The 17,899-nt window shown below is 44.4% G+C and overlaps 1 protein-coding gene across 1 annotated transcript in view; it reads right to left on the reverse strand.

Moving 5' to 3' along the window:
* plxna3 (plexin A3) overlaps window positions 1-17,899 on the reverse strand; it is a 101,432-nt gene that overhangs the window by 80,981 nt on the left and 2,552 nt on the right. Inside the window, exons 3-4 of the mRNA XM_062971226.1 lie at window positions 12,682-13,920; window positions 12,133-12,315 (exon numbers count right to left, since the gene is read on the reverse strand). Coding sequence (XP_062827296.1) covers window positions 12,133-12,315; window positions 12,682-13,863 — 1,365 coding nt within the window. The 5' untranslated portion in view covers window positions 13,864-13,920. The remainder of the gene's footprint in view (window positions 1-12,132; window positions 12,316-12,681; window positions 13,921-17,899) is intronic.

Raw genomic sequence — 17,899 nt, forward strand, 5'->3', positions numbered from 1 at the left:
CTTGTCTCTGGAACATTAGCCAGTTGATTTCCCCCCCTGCTATTTACCTAGGCTTCAGATGAGGAGCTCTGGTGTCCCTCCACATGTTTTGGCCCATTTCCTAAACCAGTCCTGGACAATACAGTCAACACTGAGCAATTAAGGGAGCCACAACAGCCAGTGTACTTTAGTGATTTGCGCACTGGACAACAACTCTAGAGTTGTTCCTGCTGAACAGCAGATTCAGTTCCTGCTGATCCATGGAAGCCCACTGGGTGACATTAGGTGAGTCACACTTTCTCAGCCTCAGTGATACATTGGCCTTAGGGTTTGCCATAAGTTGGAAATGGCTTGGAGACAACGCAACAAACAGGGCCACAGTTGCTCACTATAAAGAATGCTTTTAGTACATATGATTATTGTACTTACAATATGAATTTGCATTTTATTGTTGCTAGCCTTTCCATTACTGATTGAATTTAAATGCTATCCTTAAAATTTCTGTAAATGGCTTTGGGATTCTGTTTATACCTGGAAAAGGGTATACAGAAGTGTTAAGCAAGCATGTCTGAAATAAATCACAGATATATTGTACAAGACTCTGTTTTTCAATTTGCCAGGGAAGACTCAGAAGATGGTATTCACTCTTCTGGCAACATAAGATATGTTTGCACCTGAAACTTTTTCGTATGCAAAGTGGGTGCTGTGCCAGGGAGCTACAGTACATTGGAAAATGTGGATGACAATACTGTAGTCATCTTTGTAGACTTATGGAAGATCTACACCACAGAATGAATGGTCTGGTACTACAGTACTTTAACTGCCATAGCTCAATGTTATGGGAAGTGTAGTTTGGGCAACAAAAGGAACCAGCATTCTTTGCAGAGAAAGCTACTTTGTAAAATCACAACTCCCATGATTCTATACCATTGAGCCATGGTAGTTAAAACAGTGTCAAACTGTATTACTTCTACAGTGTAGAAGATGCACTCTAAGTCACAAATAATCCTTAATTGTTTCTGATGCTTCCTCACTGTAAACGAAATAAAGGTATGTTGTCAAAGGCTTTCATGGCCAGAATAACTGGGTTGCTGTGTGTTTTCCTGGCTGTATGGCCATGTTCCAGAAGCATTCTCTCCTGACGTTTCACCCACATAAATGTCAGGCATTCTCAGAGGCTGTGAGGTCTGTTGGAAACTAGGCAAGTGGGGTTTATATAGCTGTGGAATGTCCAGGGTGGGAGAAAAAACTCTTGTCTGTCTGAGGCAGGTGTGAATGTTGCTATTGATCACCTTGATTAGCATTGAGTAGCCTTGCAGCTTCAAAGCCTGGCTGTGTCCTGCCAGGGTAAATCCTTTGTTGAGAGGTGTTAGCTGGCCCTGATTGATTCATGTCTGGAATTTCTCTGTTTTCAGAGTGTTGTTCCTTATGTACTGGCCTGATTTTATTTTTAAAAATACTGGTAGTCAGATTTTGTTCAATTTCATGGTTTCCTCCTTTCTGTCGAAACTGTCTACATGCTGTTGTTGAAGGCTTTAATGGCTGGAATCACTGGGTTGCTGTGAGTTTTCCGGGCTGTAGCATTCTCTCCTGACGTTTCGCCCACATCTATGGCAAGCATCCTCAGAGGTTGTGAGGTCTGTTAGAAACTAGGCAAGTGGGTTTATATAATAATATCCAGGGTGGGCGAAAACTCTTGTCTGCCTGTGGCAAGTGTGAATGTTGCAATTGGCCACCTTGATTAGTTTGTGATTCCTTTATTTTATCACTTTTAAACTTATTTATCATGCAATTCTTTTGACACAAAATAAATAAATAAACCTTGATTAGCACTGAATAGCCTGGCAGCTTCATGCCTGGCTGTTTCCTGCATATGGGAATCCTTTGTTGGGAGGTATTAGCTAGCCCTGAATGTTTCTGAGTCTGGAATTCCCCACAGAAATGCTGGACCACTCTTAACAACCACCGTGTCAGTCTACACAGAGAAGCGATTGATATCCACAAGCATGTGGACAATTTCAGCAGAAAGGAGGAAAACATGAAACATGAAAACATTTCCTCCTGACCTCACAACTTCTGAGGATAGAATCACTATGCACAAACCTCTTTATTCCCCCACCCAGAACATTCTACATATATATAAACCTACTTGCCTAGTTTCCAGCAGACCTCACAAACTCTGAGGATGTCTGCCAGAAATGCAGGCGAAACGTCAGGAGAGAATGCTTCAGGAACATAGTCATACAGACAGGAAAAAACACAACAACTCAGTATCCACATGCTTGTGTGATAATAAAATAAAGATAGAAATGTGTGCACAAGCATGGAAATAATTTCCTCGCCTCATGTACTTTCAACTCTTCTTGAAGGCTACTTCCAACGAGTTGGGACTCTCGGCAAGCAGGACCCTCTCCGAATATTTTCAGAACGCCAGACCACGTTTTTCCACCGCCCAGGCTGCCTGGCTGCCTCTGGCGAAGTGTACTCTACCTTGCTTCCTACCCCCCCCCCCCCCGCCCCTCTCCCTGGCTGGTCCCGGCTCCGCTCGTGATTGGCGAACCGGGAGCAGCTCCAAAGGCTTGCAAGGAGGATCTGCGTGAGCATAGGCTGCAGGGCGGCCGCTGCCTGTGCCTGTCGGTGTCTGGGGCTGGTGCGCGAGGGGAGGAGGAGGGGGGCCGTGCACGCGCTCGGGTTTGGAGGAGGAGGAGAGGGGGCTGCGTGAGCGCGCTGACTGGCTGGCTGGCAGGCAGGCTCTCGTGCCCTGTCTCGGCCAAGATGGCGGCGGGGGCGGCAGCAGCGGCGGCGGCGGCAGTGGCCCGGCTGGAAGGCCGCGAGTTCGAATACCTCATGAAGAAGCGCTCGGTGACCATCGGCCGTAACTCCTCGCAGGGCTCGGTGGACGTGAGCATGGGCCACTCCAGCTTCATCTCCCGACGGCGCCTCGAGATCTTCACCGCCCGCCCAGGCCCCGGCCGTTTCCAATAACAGCAAACGGGCGAGGGTGTGTAGCGCGGGAAGCGGGGCCAACCCTGGCCCCGCCTCCCACGGCGTCGACAGCGCCCCCTAGCGGCTGCGCCCGAGGCCACGGCTTAGCGGGCCTCATAGGTCAAACCGGCCCTGGTTGCACATGCTCTGGCAAATTCAGGGGTGGAAAGGGCCACAAAAAAGGGCCACATATTACACACACACACCAGATAAGACAAACACGATCACATCTCCAGCATGGAAAGAGGAAAGGAATGTGTCCTACTTTTCAGAGGGCAGACCTTTATTGGGAAGACAAAAGACAGTCCTCTCTTTGAAAAACCAAGTCCTGTCCAAGTCCAGTTCAAAGAAAAATGAGGGGGAGTAGCAGGGTGACATCAACAGCTAGTTCTTGGGCAACAGACAAGGCAGACACAAGATCTACACAGGCAGAGTCACGTCTGCTGTGGTACAGTGTTTTAGACTGATATTTTGGTGTTTTTAAGTACAATCGGTCCCTGGTATCCACTGGGGTTTGGATCCAGGATCTCATGTGAATACCAAAACCTGTGGATGCTCAAATCCCAGGACATACAATGACATAGAAAAATGACACTCAAAATAGGCCCAATAGAGCTGTCATCAGAATATTTCTTTATGTTTTAAAAGCGTATGGCACTTTATAACTGTTACTCATTTCCATGATACAGCACTTTATGAAACCTATCCCCGCTGGTTTGCTTTTAATTACTCAGATTTTATCTGCTTGGATTTTAATGTATTGTCCATTATTTTATTTTGTGTATCGTTGAAATGTTTTAAGTTTTTGCCAAATATGTTGTGTCATTGTTTCGGGCTTGTCCCTGTTGTGAGCCGCCCCGAGTCCCTTCGAGGAGATGAGGCGGGATAGAAAAATAAAGTTTATTATTAATATTATTAAAATAACTGCCAGGGACAGCCTCAGGATATGTCTTTTTCAAAATTTGCAAGCCACCATTAGCTGAATTTGTGGATCCAGACAAACTGATAACTATAAATCAGCATAAACAAAGCTTATGGAGGTATCTCAGTGGTTATCCTGTCCTGGTACCCAATTTCCATAAGCCACTAGTGCAGTGGTTCTCAAACTGTGGGTCCCCAGATGTTTTGGCCTCCAACTCCCAGAAATCCTAACAGCTGGTAAACTGGTTGGGAGTTCTGGAAGTTGCAGGCCAAAACACCTGAGGACCAATAGACTGAGAACCACTGCACTAATGTATAGTATATACCCATTGGGACTGCCGTCTGCCTGCTTTCTCCCTTCTCCAGCTCTGAGAAGGCCTACCTAACAACATTTTCATAGCAACACCCCGGCAACTCTCTTTGGGCAGGCTCTCTTTCTGGTCCTTTCTTTTCTTCCTCTGTTTCCCTCATACACCCTTATTTTTCCCTCTTCCCTGCTTCCTTCATCCCTTCTTTCTTCCCTTTTCTTCCCTCATACATTTGCCCCCTACCTTTCTCTTCCTTCCTTCTCTTTTTCTTTCTTCCCCCACCCCTTCCTCCTTTTCTTTCCCTTCTTTTTCTCTTTCTTTCTTTCCTTCCTTCCTTTCCTCCATACACATCACCTTTCTTTCCCACTGAAATCACAGAAGGCCACTTCACCTAGCAGCAGCCAATCTTTCCCTTAGCAAGGTTTAGTGACATTGCAGAGGGTCACTTCACCTGAAACAGCCTTTGTGGTTCAAACGGACAAACAGACATACATACTTTGGCTTTTATTTATAGAGAGAATACTCTGCCTGTGTTCATGTCCCACACCTATGTCAGAAGTGTCCAGTGAGAATTATCTGGCGACTCATACTAATTCCTCTTTAGACAGGAGGAGTCTAAATATATGTACAGTAGTAGTGTGCATTCAGGACATACCTTGTACCGTTTAGTACAGGTGGGGTCCTGTTCCGTTTTCGTCCCACCTCCCGAAATTGGGAGATGAGCCATTTATTATGTTTTGTCTTTGGGACGAAAGAAAACATATTTCGGCCCAAAGCACCCAGTCCTACGGGTGAAAGTTTTGCCCGAGCCTCGTAGGGCCTACAGCTGAGTGCCGAGTAAGAAGTGCACCCTACTCGGCAATTGGCTACAGGCCCTGCGAGGCCCAGGTGCCTAAGTCCAAAGCCTGCGCCCATAGGCTCGGGAGCTTTAGGCCTACGGGTGCAGGCTTTGGGCTTACACACCCAGGCCTCACAGGGCATGCAGCCGATGGAGCTGAAAAGCAGGCTTGGAGCCGATACCGCTCCCGCCTGCCTTTTGTTTTGATTGCACTTTCGTTTCGGGGGGGGGGGGGGGGCTTTCCATTTCGTGCCATCCGATTAACCAGTACGAAATGGAAACACAAATGCAACAAATACTGTGCACATCTCTAATGTACAGGCAATCCTCGAGTTACAAACATCTGACTGCCAAATGACTCATAGTTAAGAACGGGGCTGAGACAACAGGAAGTGAAAGAAATCTGCCCCTCAAAAGGGAAATGTAATCACAATTATTCTGCCCCCAGACATACACCCACACACTTATTTTATCCATCCAAGTTTTGTTTAAGCACCAAGAATGGCATAGGCATAATCAGAGGAAGAGATCAATTGAGAGAGTCAAATTAGCAACTGTCAGAATATAAATTTAAATAAATAACTCATATATTTTATGAACATATGTACAAATAGACAAGGCAACTTTTGTGGAAAGGAAATAGAGATAGGGTTGTTGTATGTAATTGTACATATACATTATTTACACACTTGATAATTACAAGAAAGAGGTCAGAATCTTTCACAGTTTCAAATAAAACATTTTAACTGATTCTGCTTGGTATACTTTAGTGCTTTGTGCCATGAACATTAGGGAATTTGGCTCTGGTAGGTCAAGAGTTCTCATGGGGAAAAAGGGCTCTCCAGTGAAGCTTCCTCACCAGTCCTTGATTCCACAACAAGCCACATTTTTCAAAATCCAATTCTCACAGGGACAGAAAATGAGGTGAAATCTTCTTATTAAGGGCATACACAGCACAACAAACACCACAGGGGTACAACCAGGCGACTGGGAGACTCTCCATCAATCTAACTAAGAAAATCAATTACACATACGCATATGAATTAAAAGAAAATTGGTTAAAAATGATGCACCGGAAAATAGCCAAAATTTCAAAAAATACAAACTATAAATGCTGGAAATATGAGAAGAATGAAGGAACCTTTTATCATTTATGGTGGAACTGAGAGAAAGTCAAAACATTTTGGAAAAAAATACACGAATCAATTCAAAATATTTTAAAGTATAAAATACCCTTAAACCCGGACCACTTCCTGCTTGGAATGACTAATTTTGAATGGACATTAAACACAGATAAACTCTTTATATACATTATCTTACTACTGCGGCAAGAATTGTTTATGCTACATCATGCAGGACGAGTTCTATTCCGGAAAAAGAAGAATGGATAGGGAAAGTAGTAGATATCATGAATATGGACAAATTGACAGGGATACTTTCAAGATCTCAAGGGAGGACTATAAAGGAGATGGATTGGTTCCCCTTCATCGAGTGGCTAAAAATCAACAAAGTAAAATGGACAATATAGAAACAGGAGAAGACTAAATAATTAAAATGGACAATGCAAATAGATTACTACCGTTTTGGGACATAAAAATTTGTATTATTAAGGAATAAACAGAGATGAAAGAAAGAAAAAGTTTTATTTCTTTTCTTTTTTTTACACCACAAAGAAGATTGGAAGGTCTTATCACCCCTTTTTATTTTTACTTTCTTTTTTTCTCCCTCTCTTTCTTAAGCAATTTCCTACATTTCCCACCTTTCTATTTACTTAGATTGTTCCCCATCCAGTCCAACCCAATTCTGCCATGCAGGACACAATCCAAGCACTCCCAACAGATGGCCACCCAGCCTCTCAATACTAATACTAATAATAACAACAACAACATCATACAATCCTAAGGTTTGGAGTGACCCCTAAGAATCATCCAGATCAACTTCCTTCTACCATGCAGGAGGACACAATCCAAGCACTCCTGACAGATGGCCATCCAGCCTCTACATAATAATGATGATAAAGATGATGATGATAACAATAATAATAATAATAATAATAATAATAATAATAATAATAATAATAGAAGCATAGAATCCAAGAGTTTGGAGAGACCCCTAAGGGCCATCCAGCCCAACCCTTTCTACTATGCAGCAGGACACAATCCAAACATTCACAACACATGGACAATGTATAAATACTATACAATACTACACAGGGACATAGACCCCCTCTACCCTCACCACTTTCACAGTACACAAACAACCAAATGCATACTAAACATAAAGACAACCATCAACAGACATTCAATACCACCACTACCTCAACAAGTTCTCACCAACACCACCAGACAAGCCACAGCAACGTGTGGCCGGGCACAGCTAGTATATCTATATATGTGTACGTAACTTCATGTTGCCCATTGATTTACAGATCCGTAAAACTTAAACCCTAGAGTGCTGAGGTTACAGCAAATAACAACAAAGGTGGAACACACACGTATTGTCTTCTTCCCAACTGAAGAAGGTACCCATAGCGGTAAAGACGGACACACAGATGGACACAATGCACACAAAGGGAGAAAACTCAAAGTATCTTTCATTGAGGCTAACAAAGCCCCTTTGAGCCTCCCACACCCACCATGCAGACCCCTGGGGTCAGGGCAGTTGTGGGGCTGGGGATTCAGGACGAAGTCTCCCCGTGGTGAAGCCAAGGATCGGGATAATGGTCCTTTTCAGACCGGACAGAGAGAACAGGCGGGCCACTTCAGGGTGAGGCTCCAGGCCAAGCCGCAACAAGGCAATTAGTGTTGCCAAGGGGGCAGAGGGGGATCTGGGAATGGCAAAGGCAGACGGATGGGCTACCACCCGGCCTCCTGCCGCCCTAATTGAATCTCCACCGGTCGCATGGGGAACAGAAGGGGGTCATGACCTCCCCTCGTGCCCCCTGCCAGGGGTTCAAGAGTTTAAGCAGCATTTCTCCCCCCCCCCTCCACCCGCCCCACACATGTGGAACAAGCTGTAACTCAATTCCATGTGACCAGGCTTCCAAAGACCAGCCGCTGCTGCTGCAGCCTCCGGAGGATTATTTCCCTCCAAACCCACTTCTTCCACTTCAAAACTGACTCCACGGCGGAGATGAGCAAATGGAGGGCAGGGGGGCACAGAGAGAAAGTCGAGATGCTTATTTCCTCCAGAATCAGCTCAGAAAGGAGGTTAAAACACACATCAGATGAAAGTTGCACTTCAAAAGGGCCCACTTTGGGGATTTTTAAATCAGCAGCAAAAGGCGGAGGAAAAGCAGAGAATGGGATCATTAAGTCAAGATGGGAGGGGCATCAATGGATATAGCAAAAACACCAGGCTGAGAAATTGCCAAGCCAACATTTGATTTCCAAAATAAAAAAGCTCAGAAAAGCCTCAAGTCACCCTGGCCTGGATTAAGCAAGCACATTTGCTCAGGTTGTTACAATGCCCATAGCTGAACTGTGGTGAGAGAAAGACACTCTGCACATACTATTTATTTACTTATTTATTTACAGTATTTATATTCCGCCCTTCTCACCCCGAAGGGGACTCAAGGCGGATTACAATGAACACATATATGGCAAACATTCAATGCCAACAGACAAACAACATATAAAGACAGACACAGAGGCATTTAACATTTTTTTCCAGCTTTACGATTCCGGCCACAGGGGAAGCTGTTGCTTCACTGTCCACTAGTGGCTGTACTTCCTCATTCCTTTCCTCGTGTTTTGCTGGCAGTTTTATGATGTTGTAAATTAGTTAAATTAGCCTCCCGCATAAAGCGTACCTAAATTTCCCTAATTGACAGATGCAACTGTCTTTCGGGGTTGCATAGGTCAACAGCAAGCCGGGCTATTTAATGGTCGGGGGCTTAACCCGACCCGGGCTTCGAACTCATGACCTCTCAGTCAGTAGTGATTTACTGCAGCTGGTTACTAGCCAGCTGCGCCACAGCCCGGCCCATACTAGGTAGGTAAAGGTTTCCCCTGACCTTACGTCTAGTAGAGCAGCAACCTCCAGAGTTAGACACATCTCCATTCCTAAGCTGACGAGCCGGCGTTGTCCATAGACACCTCCAAGGTCCTGTGGCCAGCATGACTGAATGAAGCGCTGTTATACTGCATATACTGCCAGGTTCGAATCCCACCCGGGGAGAGCGCAGATGAGCTCCCTCTATCAGCTCCAGCTCCATGCGGAGACATGAGAGAAGCCTCCCACAAGGATGATAAAAACATCAAAAACATCTGGGTGCCCCCTGGGTAACGTCCTTGCAGACGGCCAATTCTCTCACACCAGAAGTGACTTGCAGTTTCTCAAGTCACTCCTGACACGAAAAAAAAAAACTGCATATACTAAAAGGCACTCTATTCATAGGGGTGTTGTGTGGTTTCCAGGCTGTATGGCCACATTCTAGCAGCATTTTCTCCTGGTATTTCTCCTGCATAGATGGCCAGCATCTTCCACCACAGGAGGAAAGGCTGCTAGAACACAACCATACAGCCTGGAAACCACACAACACGCCAGTGATTTTAGCTGTGAAAGCTTTTGAGACTCTATTCATATATTCCAATGATGGAATCCATCACCCTAAACAGGTTATGGGAGCAAGACACCAGGACAAATAACCCAGACATATGCGGATTGCAAATACGGGAAGTCCCCAGGTTACGAATAAGACAAGTTATGTAGAATTGTTCCTAAGTTGCATTTGTATGTAAAAATTTTAATGTAACTCAATCTAAACATTTTGTTTTAGTTTTGGACAGCAAAAGGGAAGAGATAACTCCCCTGTGGAGTTTGTTTTGCTATCTGTGATCCTGTTCAGAATATTTCACCACACTTTCTGTCCCTGTGACAATTGGATTACTCATTGGCCAGTTAATATTTAATGTGGCAAATCTACTGGACACGAGCCTTAGCAGAGTGACAACTCCTAGTGGTGGGTGAGAAATGCCAGTAATGGTGACTCCCTCCCTACCGATCACATTTCCAATAGGGAAAGCTGGAAAAATGAGATGAAATTAGGGGTTTTACAATAATAGAAAGAGTACCTTCATGTTTACTCAGGGCCCTTCCATACATAACCCAGAATATCAAGACAAAAAAAATCCCACAATATGTGCTTAGAACTGGGTTATTTGAGTCCACACTGCCATATATTCCAGTTCAAAACAGATATTGTGGCATTTTATTCAGCTGTGTGGGAAGGGCCTCAGATGTGGTCCTAGAATATTCCTTGGCCTAGCATATTCAGTCCTATATATGGGGTGGGGGTGGAATGCACAAACCACAGTAATTGGTCATGTCTGCTCCCTTTCAGTCATGAGTGGTTTCACATTCCAGATCCTCAGTACACAAACACTGAGGAGATGTACAGAGCAGTCCGGATCCAGCCTCCATTCCCAAGGGACACAGCCCAGTTCCTGAAAATACAGTTGGCACCATACAATACAGCTCCTCTTAGCATTCTCTTGACCAACCATGAAAACAGGAAATGCAGGATGGGATAAGTATAATATTCACTGAAAAAAATAAGGACTACACTGCTAGTGTTTCTGATGCCCTGGAAATTTTCTCCAACCCAGAGCAAGTAATTGTGCATGTAGGGAAAAGGCATTCTGCAAATAGTAAGAGAGAAAATATGTATTTAGAAAAAAAGACATAGAAAAACGGACTTAGCAAGTAGGTTTGAGGATTCCAAATCCTCTTTGTGAAGTACTGTAGGGTTCTTGACATACAGGAGCCCCTGCTGAGATTAAATCACATAAACATCCCCTTCTCTTGTACAAAAAGTGATCTAATTATGTCAACCAAGTTGGAACAGAACATGTATTTTTTAAAGTAGTCACACTGTTAGTAAGATTCTGGTTATGATACACAAAAATAACTTTCAAGTTTGATCAGAAGAATTTTTTGTGTTTCTGCTGTTTTGAGTACCATAGTAGTATGTTTTTCCAATAACAGGCTTCCTAGAACAAGGCTGTAGGCATGTCGGAGCAGGATTTTCCCTACTAGCAGGCACATCTGAGAAGGATTCATAAGCTTGCAGAGACCTGACTCAAATTATTCAAAGTCAGACAATTGAACCATCAAGCTAAACATTGTCAACACTTGACTTGCCGTTGCCAACATTGATTAACCCTGAGACCTTTTTGACACAAAATGGGTACATCTATCTTGAGGAGTCAATACAAGTACAATACACATATTTGCCCAAGTTAAGCTCTCCAGATACTTTGAACTGCAATTCCCATAATCTCTTACCAAGGGCATGCTAACTGAAACTTCCAATTCAAATATTAAAACACCTGTGGATGAAGGTTCCCATTCTCTCACATGTGGTCACAACAGAAATGAAGAATATGTTGAACCAGAGCAAGAGTTACTTACTCTATTTTCTACCATTGGCAAAGTTGGAAATTGCTGAATCAGAAAATGAGAGTTCTGCAGGCTCCATTAATAATCGAGAGGTTGAGGCAGAGAGCCAGCATGGAATAATAGTTTCAGTTTGAGTGTTAGACTGGGAGACCCAGGTTCAGCCCCACTGCACCAGGTTATCTGATGGGTTTCCATATTGCAGTGGGATTTGAACGTTAGGCAAGCCACACAGTCAGCCTGAAAAAACCATGGGTAGCTCCCACTAAAGAAATCTTCCAAGAAAACTCCATAAAGATCAAAAATGACTTAAAGACATACAACAACAAATGTTTGTGTCACAGCTTTTTTTCTCCCTTGTCAAAAAAGCTTGCTACTATATTGAAGTGGGGCCTTCCAATATTGCTGTATTGGCACACTCATGGTCTCTCAGCATTGCATAGGCTGGAGGTGGACTGATGAGAGCAGCACTTTAACAACAACTTGAAGTCACACATATTGTATATCAGGGCAGCAGAGGACCACCCAGCACCAACTACAAAGGAGGCACAAACGCAGATCAGTGCTAGTCTGATCCATCCGACTACAGTAAAATGAAATCTCACAACCTTCATGTGTAGACAGTGCTATGCAAAACACCTTCTGCTTTCATGCTCTCTACTCTGCAATCCTTCTCTGCAAATAACAAGGAGAATATCTCACCTTTTTAAGGTTGCCAGCACGAGTTCCAATAAAGACAACAGAGTGGCCACGATAGGTGTAGGCTGCAACGCTAGCCATGCCCTCGGTCTTCTCCTCAAGCAGTGGTCGCCCCTCAATGACCTGGAGTCCCCCCAGGGGTTGATTCAACACCAACCCACAGAAATTCCCATTGATCTGCATAGGCTGGAAAACAGGGAAAGGACAGGTTTTAATGGTCAATGGCAAATGGCTTACTATTTCTCTGTATTACAAAGGGTGAGTGGAAATGTATACTAGTATTTCATACCTACATCCCTTCTCCAATATATATGATTATGTGCCCATGCTCCAATTGTATAGAGACAGAGAAAATAATTTTTAAGAACCTAAGCAAAGATTCTGGACTGCATTTTATAGTTTGGGGATAAAATGAAACCACACAAATTAGAAGAGGGCACAACCACATTCCAAATGATAGGACTTCTCAGCTCTACCACTCAGGGGAAATGGAAACTAGCAGATGAGAGGGCAGGGAAGGATAGAAAGTCCAATCATTTAACCACCAAGTACCGTGTTGATGCAGGGCAGCTCTTTGTTGAGAAGCCATGGGAGGGAGAGGCGCCCTTCGCCACGATAGCATGACTGGATGCGCTCCCGGATACGTTGGTTGACCTCATCCAGGGTGAAGAGGCAGAGGAGACTCTCACGGGGTGGAGTGGCTCGGTTTTTCTGGCCTTGTGAGAAGGCAGCATATAATACGTCCTGCCCTTCAGCAATGCCCAGCGACTGGGCCAGCTGCTGTCCCGCCTTGGCCAGTTGAGCAGCTTGCACAAGGCGGTACTCCACACCATCCTTGGAGCAACCCAGGGGGAATTCCACATAGGAGTAGAACTCGGTGTCATTGGCACACAGCCGTACAATCTTTGAGGAAAAGAACCGCTCCCCACCAGTTACCCCTGGTCCAACTGGACCTCCTGCTGGCTCCAGGGGAGTCTGAGCAGTGTCTAACTGCAAGGTGAGGAAATAGACAAACCCGCCAGACACAAACGCTGACACGTAATAGATGTCAAAGGCAGGATAGAGTGAAAGAGTGTCCGAAGGAACCTTGATTTGAGAGGAGACAAACTCATCCTGATAAACAAGGCTGAACATCTCAGGACTGTTGGCATTGGGGGTCAGGCGACGGCTGGAGAGAGTGGGGAAGTACTCTGAGCGCCCACCGATGGAGGTGCCCACAAAGAACTGGCTGGGCTCTTTTGGCTGCTCCACAATCACACCGACCATGGCATCTGGTTCGCGACCACCAGAAAGATAGTGCTCTTTGCGCTGGTGTGGCTCACCCAGCTTGGTCAAATCTTCCAACTGCAACAACTGGCAAACCCCTTGCCAGACGCTGCCACAAGCCACCAAGCGATTACCAACATAGTCAACCAGCAGCAATTTATTGACATTGTCAGCAGGGGAGAGCCGGTGAGCACAGAGACGGACTCCAGGGGGAGGGTAACATCGAGGGTCATCTGGTACAGGGCCAGTGGTATGAGCCCGTAGTTGGGTCAGGTTGGCTGAAAGTTTGTAGATGCGGTTGACAGCCCCAAGGTAGACCTCTCCCGTGTCATGGTGGACAGCTAGATGTGTGAGGGCCACATCTGAGACAGTGAAGGCAGTGTGAGTGGGCAGGAGGCCTAAGACAGACGGCAACAAGGAGATGAGAACAGCAGCCGTAGTAGTGAGCAGCCGCCGCCACCACCACATGATCACCGGGGACTTGCCTGGGATCAGGCCGGGCCAGACAAAGGAAGCTCATTCAGCCTGCAAAGAGAGAAGAGGAGAGAGATGTTAAGGGACAGTTTGGTACAGCACTGCACAAAGAAATGAGAAAGCAAAACTTTAGGTAAAGGAGAAATTAAAGACAGACATACTCAAATTCTAAAGCAACTATCTTATAAATGAAGAGTCACAACTGTGAGGCCACTCTAGATGTTATTGGACTGCAATGTTCAGCAGTCCTAATCAGATATAGGCATTGGTGAGGAGTGCGGGCTTCATAGTTCAACAAGTTGTAGAATACTATATGATTACTACATCAGCCATATGTACAGGACTAACCTTTAAGCAATCACTAGGAAGCAGATGTGGGGTGTCACAGGAGGGCAAAGGAACAGGTGATATTTTCTGCTTCAAGGACCAAAATGACCTGATGGGTCCAGAAGACTAGCCCCCATTGACTTTAGAGGTTGGGGTCCTTTCAATGACAACAAAAGAACTGATACCAAACTGGTGTGCATGCTTACTTGAGGAGCAAGCTGTGTTCTGATCAGGAGAACACATTAAAAAACAGGTATAGGAGTGTGTTGTAAGGTTATAATGTTCCAATGCTAACAACCTAGCAAAACCCATTTGATGGAATCAGAATTAAAATCGCCTTCCAGGTAGTCCCACAAGCTCTCTGGATCCCCTCTGTCCTACCTGAAAGCCATCTCCACAAAGAGATGCTGAATGAGTAATGTTCCCACCTAGCCTTATCTGGGGACATAACACTTCTACAAGTGAAGAACCACCAAGGTTTTCTCTATTTACTCTCAACACTCTTCCCAACTTCTCATTAACACTCCATCACAAACAGCAGAAAGCAGGGCCTGCAGGACTGAGAGGGGAAAAACACATTGTCACAGCACGTGAACAAACACATATCTGCAACATCTTAAACAAGCTAAAGGCAAAAATGCCACTGGTCACACAAAACGTACAAAAGGGAACACAGGCAAGAGGTCTGCACTTCTCGCTTGCAAGGTTAATCTCAGAGATATATCCCCACTATTTCCTCAATGTGCTTCCCAGCAATGCCACCCCAAGGCAAATATTGAGGGTGTCCATTTAAACACAACACAGCCAACCAAGAAAAACAAATCTGCACAGAGCTGCACACTGCCTATCATCTAATTTAGACTGAATCCACAGCCATTATGTGTGTGCCATTTTAGCACATCAGCACAACATCCACCCCTGGCAAGGGCTACCTGGCATGCAGAAAGTGTGCATGAGATTTCTCTGAGTTCTTATTTAAATCAGATGCCAGGCATGTAAAAGGCCACAGTAGGAAGTCTTTTCTCTCTGCCTAGATCATGTCCTATTTGGGCCTCAAAGACTGGTTCATAGAGGCATGTCTATCATCTGACAATGCCATCCTCTAGGGATTTTTTTTTTGCATATGCAAGTGAACTACTGTAGAGAGAATGACACATTTTCATATCACCTCAAACACAATGCTTTCCACTCAATTAGCTTCATACATCCAGCTGGAGAATCAAATTATGAGAAATCAAGCAATGTGCATGCATGTGCATACCAACCCCTATGAGCTCTCATCCTTCAACTGGATGGGGATGTCACCGCCCCATACATTTCAGGAGGATATACCGTTCAATGTTTTCCTCAACTTCCCTTCTCAAGCAACGCAACATCCCCAAAATTGATTTCCATAAATATTTAAGAACGTAGTCACTTCCCACAGAGCCTGAATGCAAAATCACACCTATTAAGCTTCATGCAGAGTATCTGTTTTCGAGTAGTCAAATACTACAGCAAATCAAACTGAGCATTAGAACAGAAATATGTGACTACGAGTTTTATGTGCATGTATGAGCACCCATTTATCCTATTACCACTGATTATAAGTCCAAACTGCCAGCTAAACAATGCACTTACAGCAGGAATGTCCCAATGGTCAGTTGTGGAACAGATTTCATGTACAGTGTTCCCTCACTACTTCGCAGTTCACTTTTCGCGGATTTGCTGTTTCGTGGTTTTTCAATAAACTCTAAAAGACTATTATAAATCATAAAAAATTACAATTTACAGCCTAAGGAAGGGAGGAAGGAGAAGCCAAAGGGAGCCCAAGTGGCAACGGGAGCCCAAGCAGCAACAGGAGGAGTCCAAGTGGCAACAGGAGGAGAAGGAAGCAATTTATCAACACACGATTGGTTGATAAAAACCTAAAATAGTGTATAACTACTAAAATAATGTATAAATATTAAAGTGGATACTTCGCGGATTTTTACTTATTGCAGGTGGTCCTGGAACCTAACCCCCGCGATAAGTGAGAGAACACTGTACATCTCAGAAACCTTGTCAGAAATTACTTAGAAGTGTGGATAACACTGTGCTCTGCTTCCCACAAGAGATCATCATTTTTAAAATCTTCAATAAGCAAGGTATTCTCTGCCTTATAGTCATCTCTCTCTTAAAATAATCGATAAGTATCTACAGACTTGATAACACAGCCTTGGTAAGATAACACAGAAATGTCTGAAAATATGGACATTATTCAGACCAACATCCCTCGCTAAGATCACCACATTTCAATTTGGTGACTCATGCCATGGAAAACGGCTTACCAAAAAATATTGAACACATACCCTAGCACCATAGTGTTGGGTATGTCTATGCTTAGAGAAGGAGTGAACACTGGTGTTCTCCCTCCTCAACTCAAAAACTGGATCCAGTTTCAACAGTGCACAGTTTGTGTGAGATCAGATGGATCACCAATCTCAACAACCTACCGTATGAGTTGCCAGTTCTGAGTTCTGACCAGCTTCCCATGCACAATTTTTGTTAAGATTTTATGTGGGTGTTAGGGAAAAACTACCCAAAAACAGCAGAACATCCAAAATATGCAAAAAAAACCCACTTATAGTTGAGCATTCAGCTCACAGCAAGCAGTGTGTGAAGTGCCATGTGGATGTAAAGAATTTAGAACTTAGGAAGCAATGATCCAGAGTTCAATCTTTAAAAATCACAAAAGGTTTATTTACAAAAAAATCTACATTTCTTAATAGTTAAGAACTGGGTCTGAACTAACCCCATCTCTTCCCAGATTCAAAAAAGAGGAGAAAATCGTCAAACACACTTCTCTCCTGCCATACAAGCAGAGTGTGTTCTCAAAACACACAGCACACATCAAGATACAAAAGTAGAAAGTCAAAGGCAAAAGGCATGCACCTGCAAAGTATCCATTCTACACAACCAAAAAGAATGAGAGAAGAAACAGAGAGGAGAGAAGAAATAGAGACATTCCAACTGTCACTCAGGAGGGGAGGGATTTCCCTCAGTCTATTCTAAACTAACTAACTCATTGAGGACTGGAGACTTGGGCAGTGTGGGGGTTGAACTCCAAAAACTTTTACAACCCATCTTCACACCTGATATCTTTGAACTACGAATAATATAGAATGAACCACATACAAAGCAAGTGCACTACAAAATTGCTGCGAGGCATAGCTTTTAAAAAGGAGGAAGCGGTGTGAAAAGCAGCCATGAGGATCTGTTTTGTGGTTTCTCTGAACGGGAGGAGGAAGGGGTGTTTCCCATCGGACAATAAACTGGAGGAAATATGTAAACACACACATACAACAGATCATAAACTCGCAGCATGCACATGTCGCCATGATATACTAATACAGATAGCCCTCCGGGGCTTTCTTGGTCCTTTCCCCTATGTTACAGCTTTGAATCCTTCACTCTCAACAGGGTGCCCTGCAATAGACGGCTTATAATTGACAATACCCAGGACACACAAGTCTTTGAACCTCAAAACCCTTTTTGCTCAGCGCAACCCCACCCTCAGCCGTGGCAAGCCACAGATCCTTCAATTAGCAGAGACTGGAATGTCTTCTCAGGATGCAGATCGTATTCCTCCCCAACACACATCTCAGACTGGAGCCCGGCCTCTTCATCATCCACCTCTTGGCAAAAACCTTCCATTCCCAAGTGTCAACCCCTCTTCCCCCCC

Source organism: Anolis carolinensis, chromosome 2 (assembly GCF_035594765.1).
Source record: "Anolis carolinensis isolate JA03-04 chromosome 2, rAnoCar3.1.pri, whole genome shotgun sequence".
NCBI classification, from domain to species: domain Eukaryota; kingdom Metazoa; phylum Chordata; class Lepidosauria; order Squamata; family Dactyloidae; genus Anolis; species Anolis carolinensis.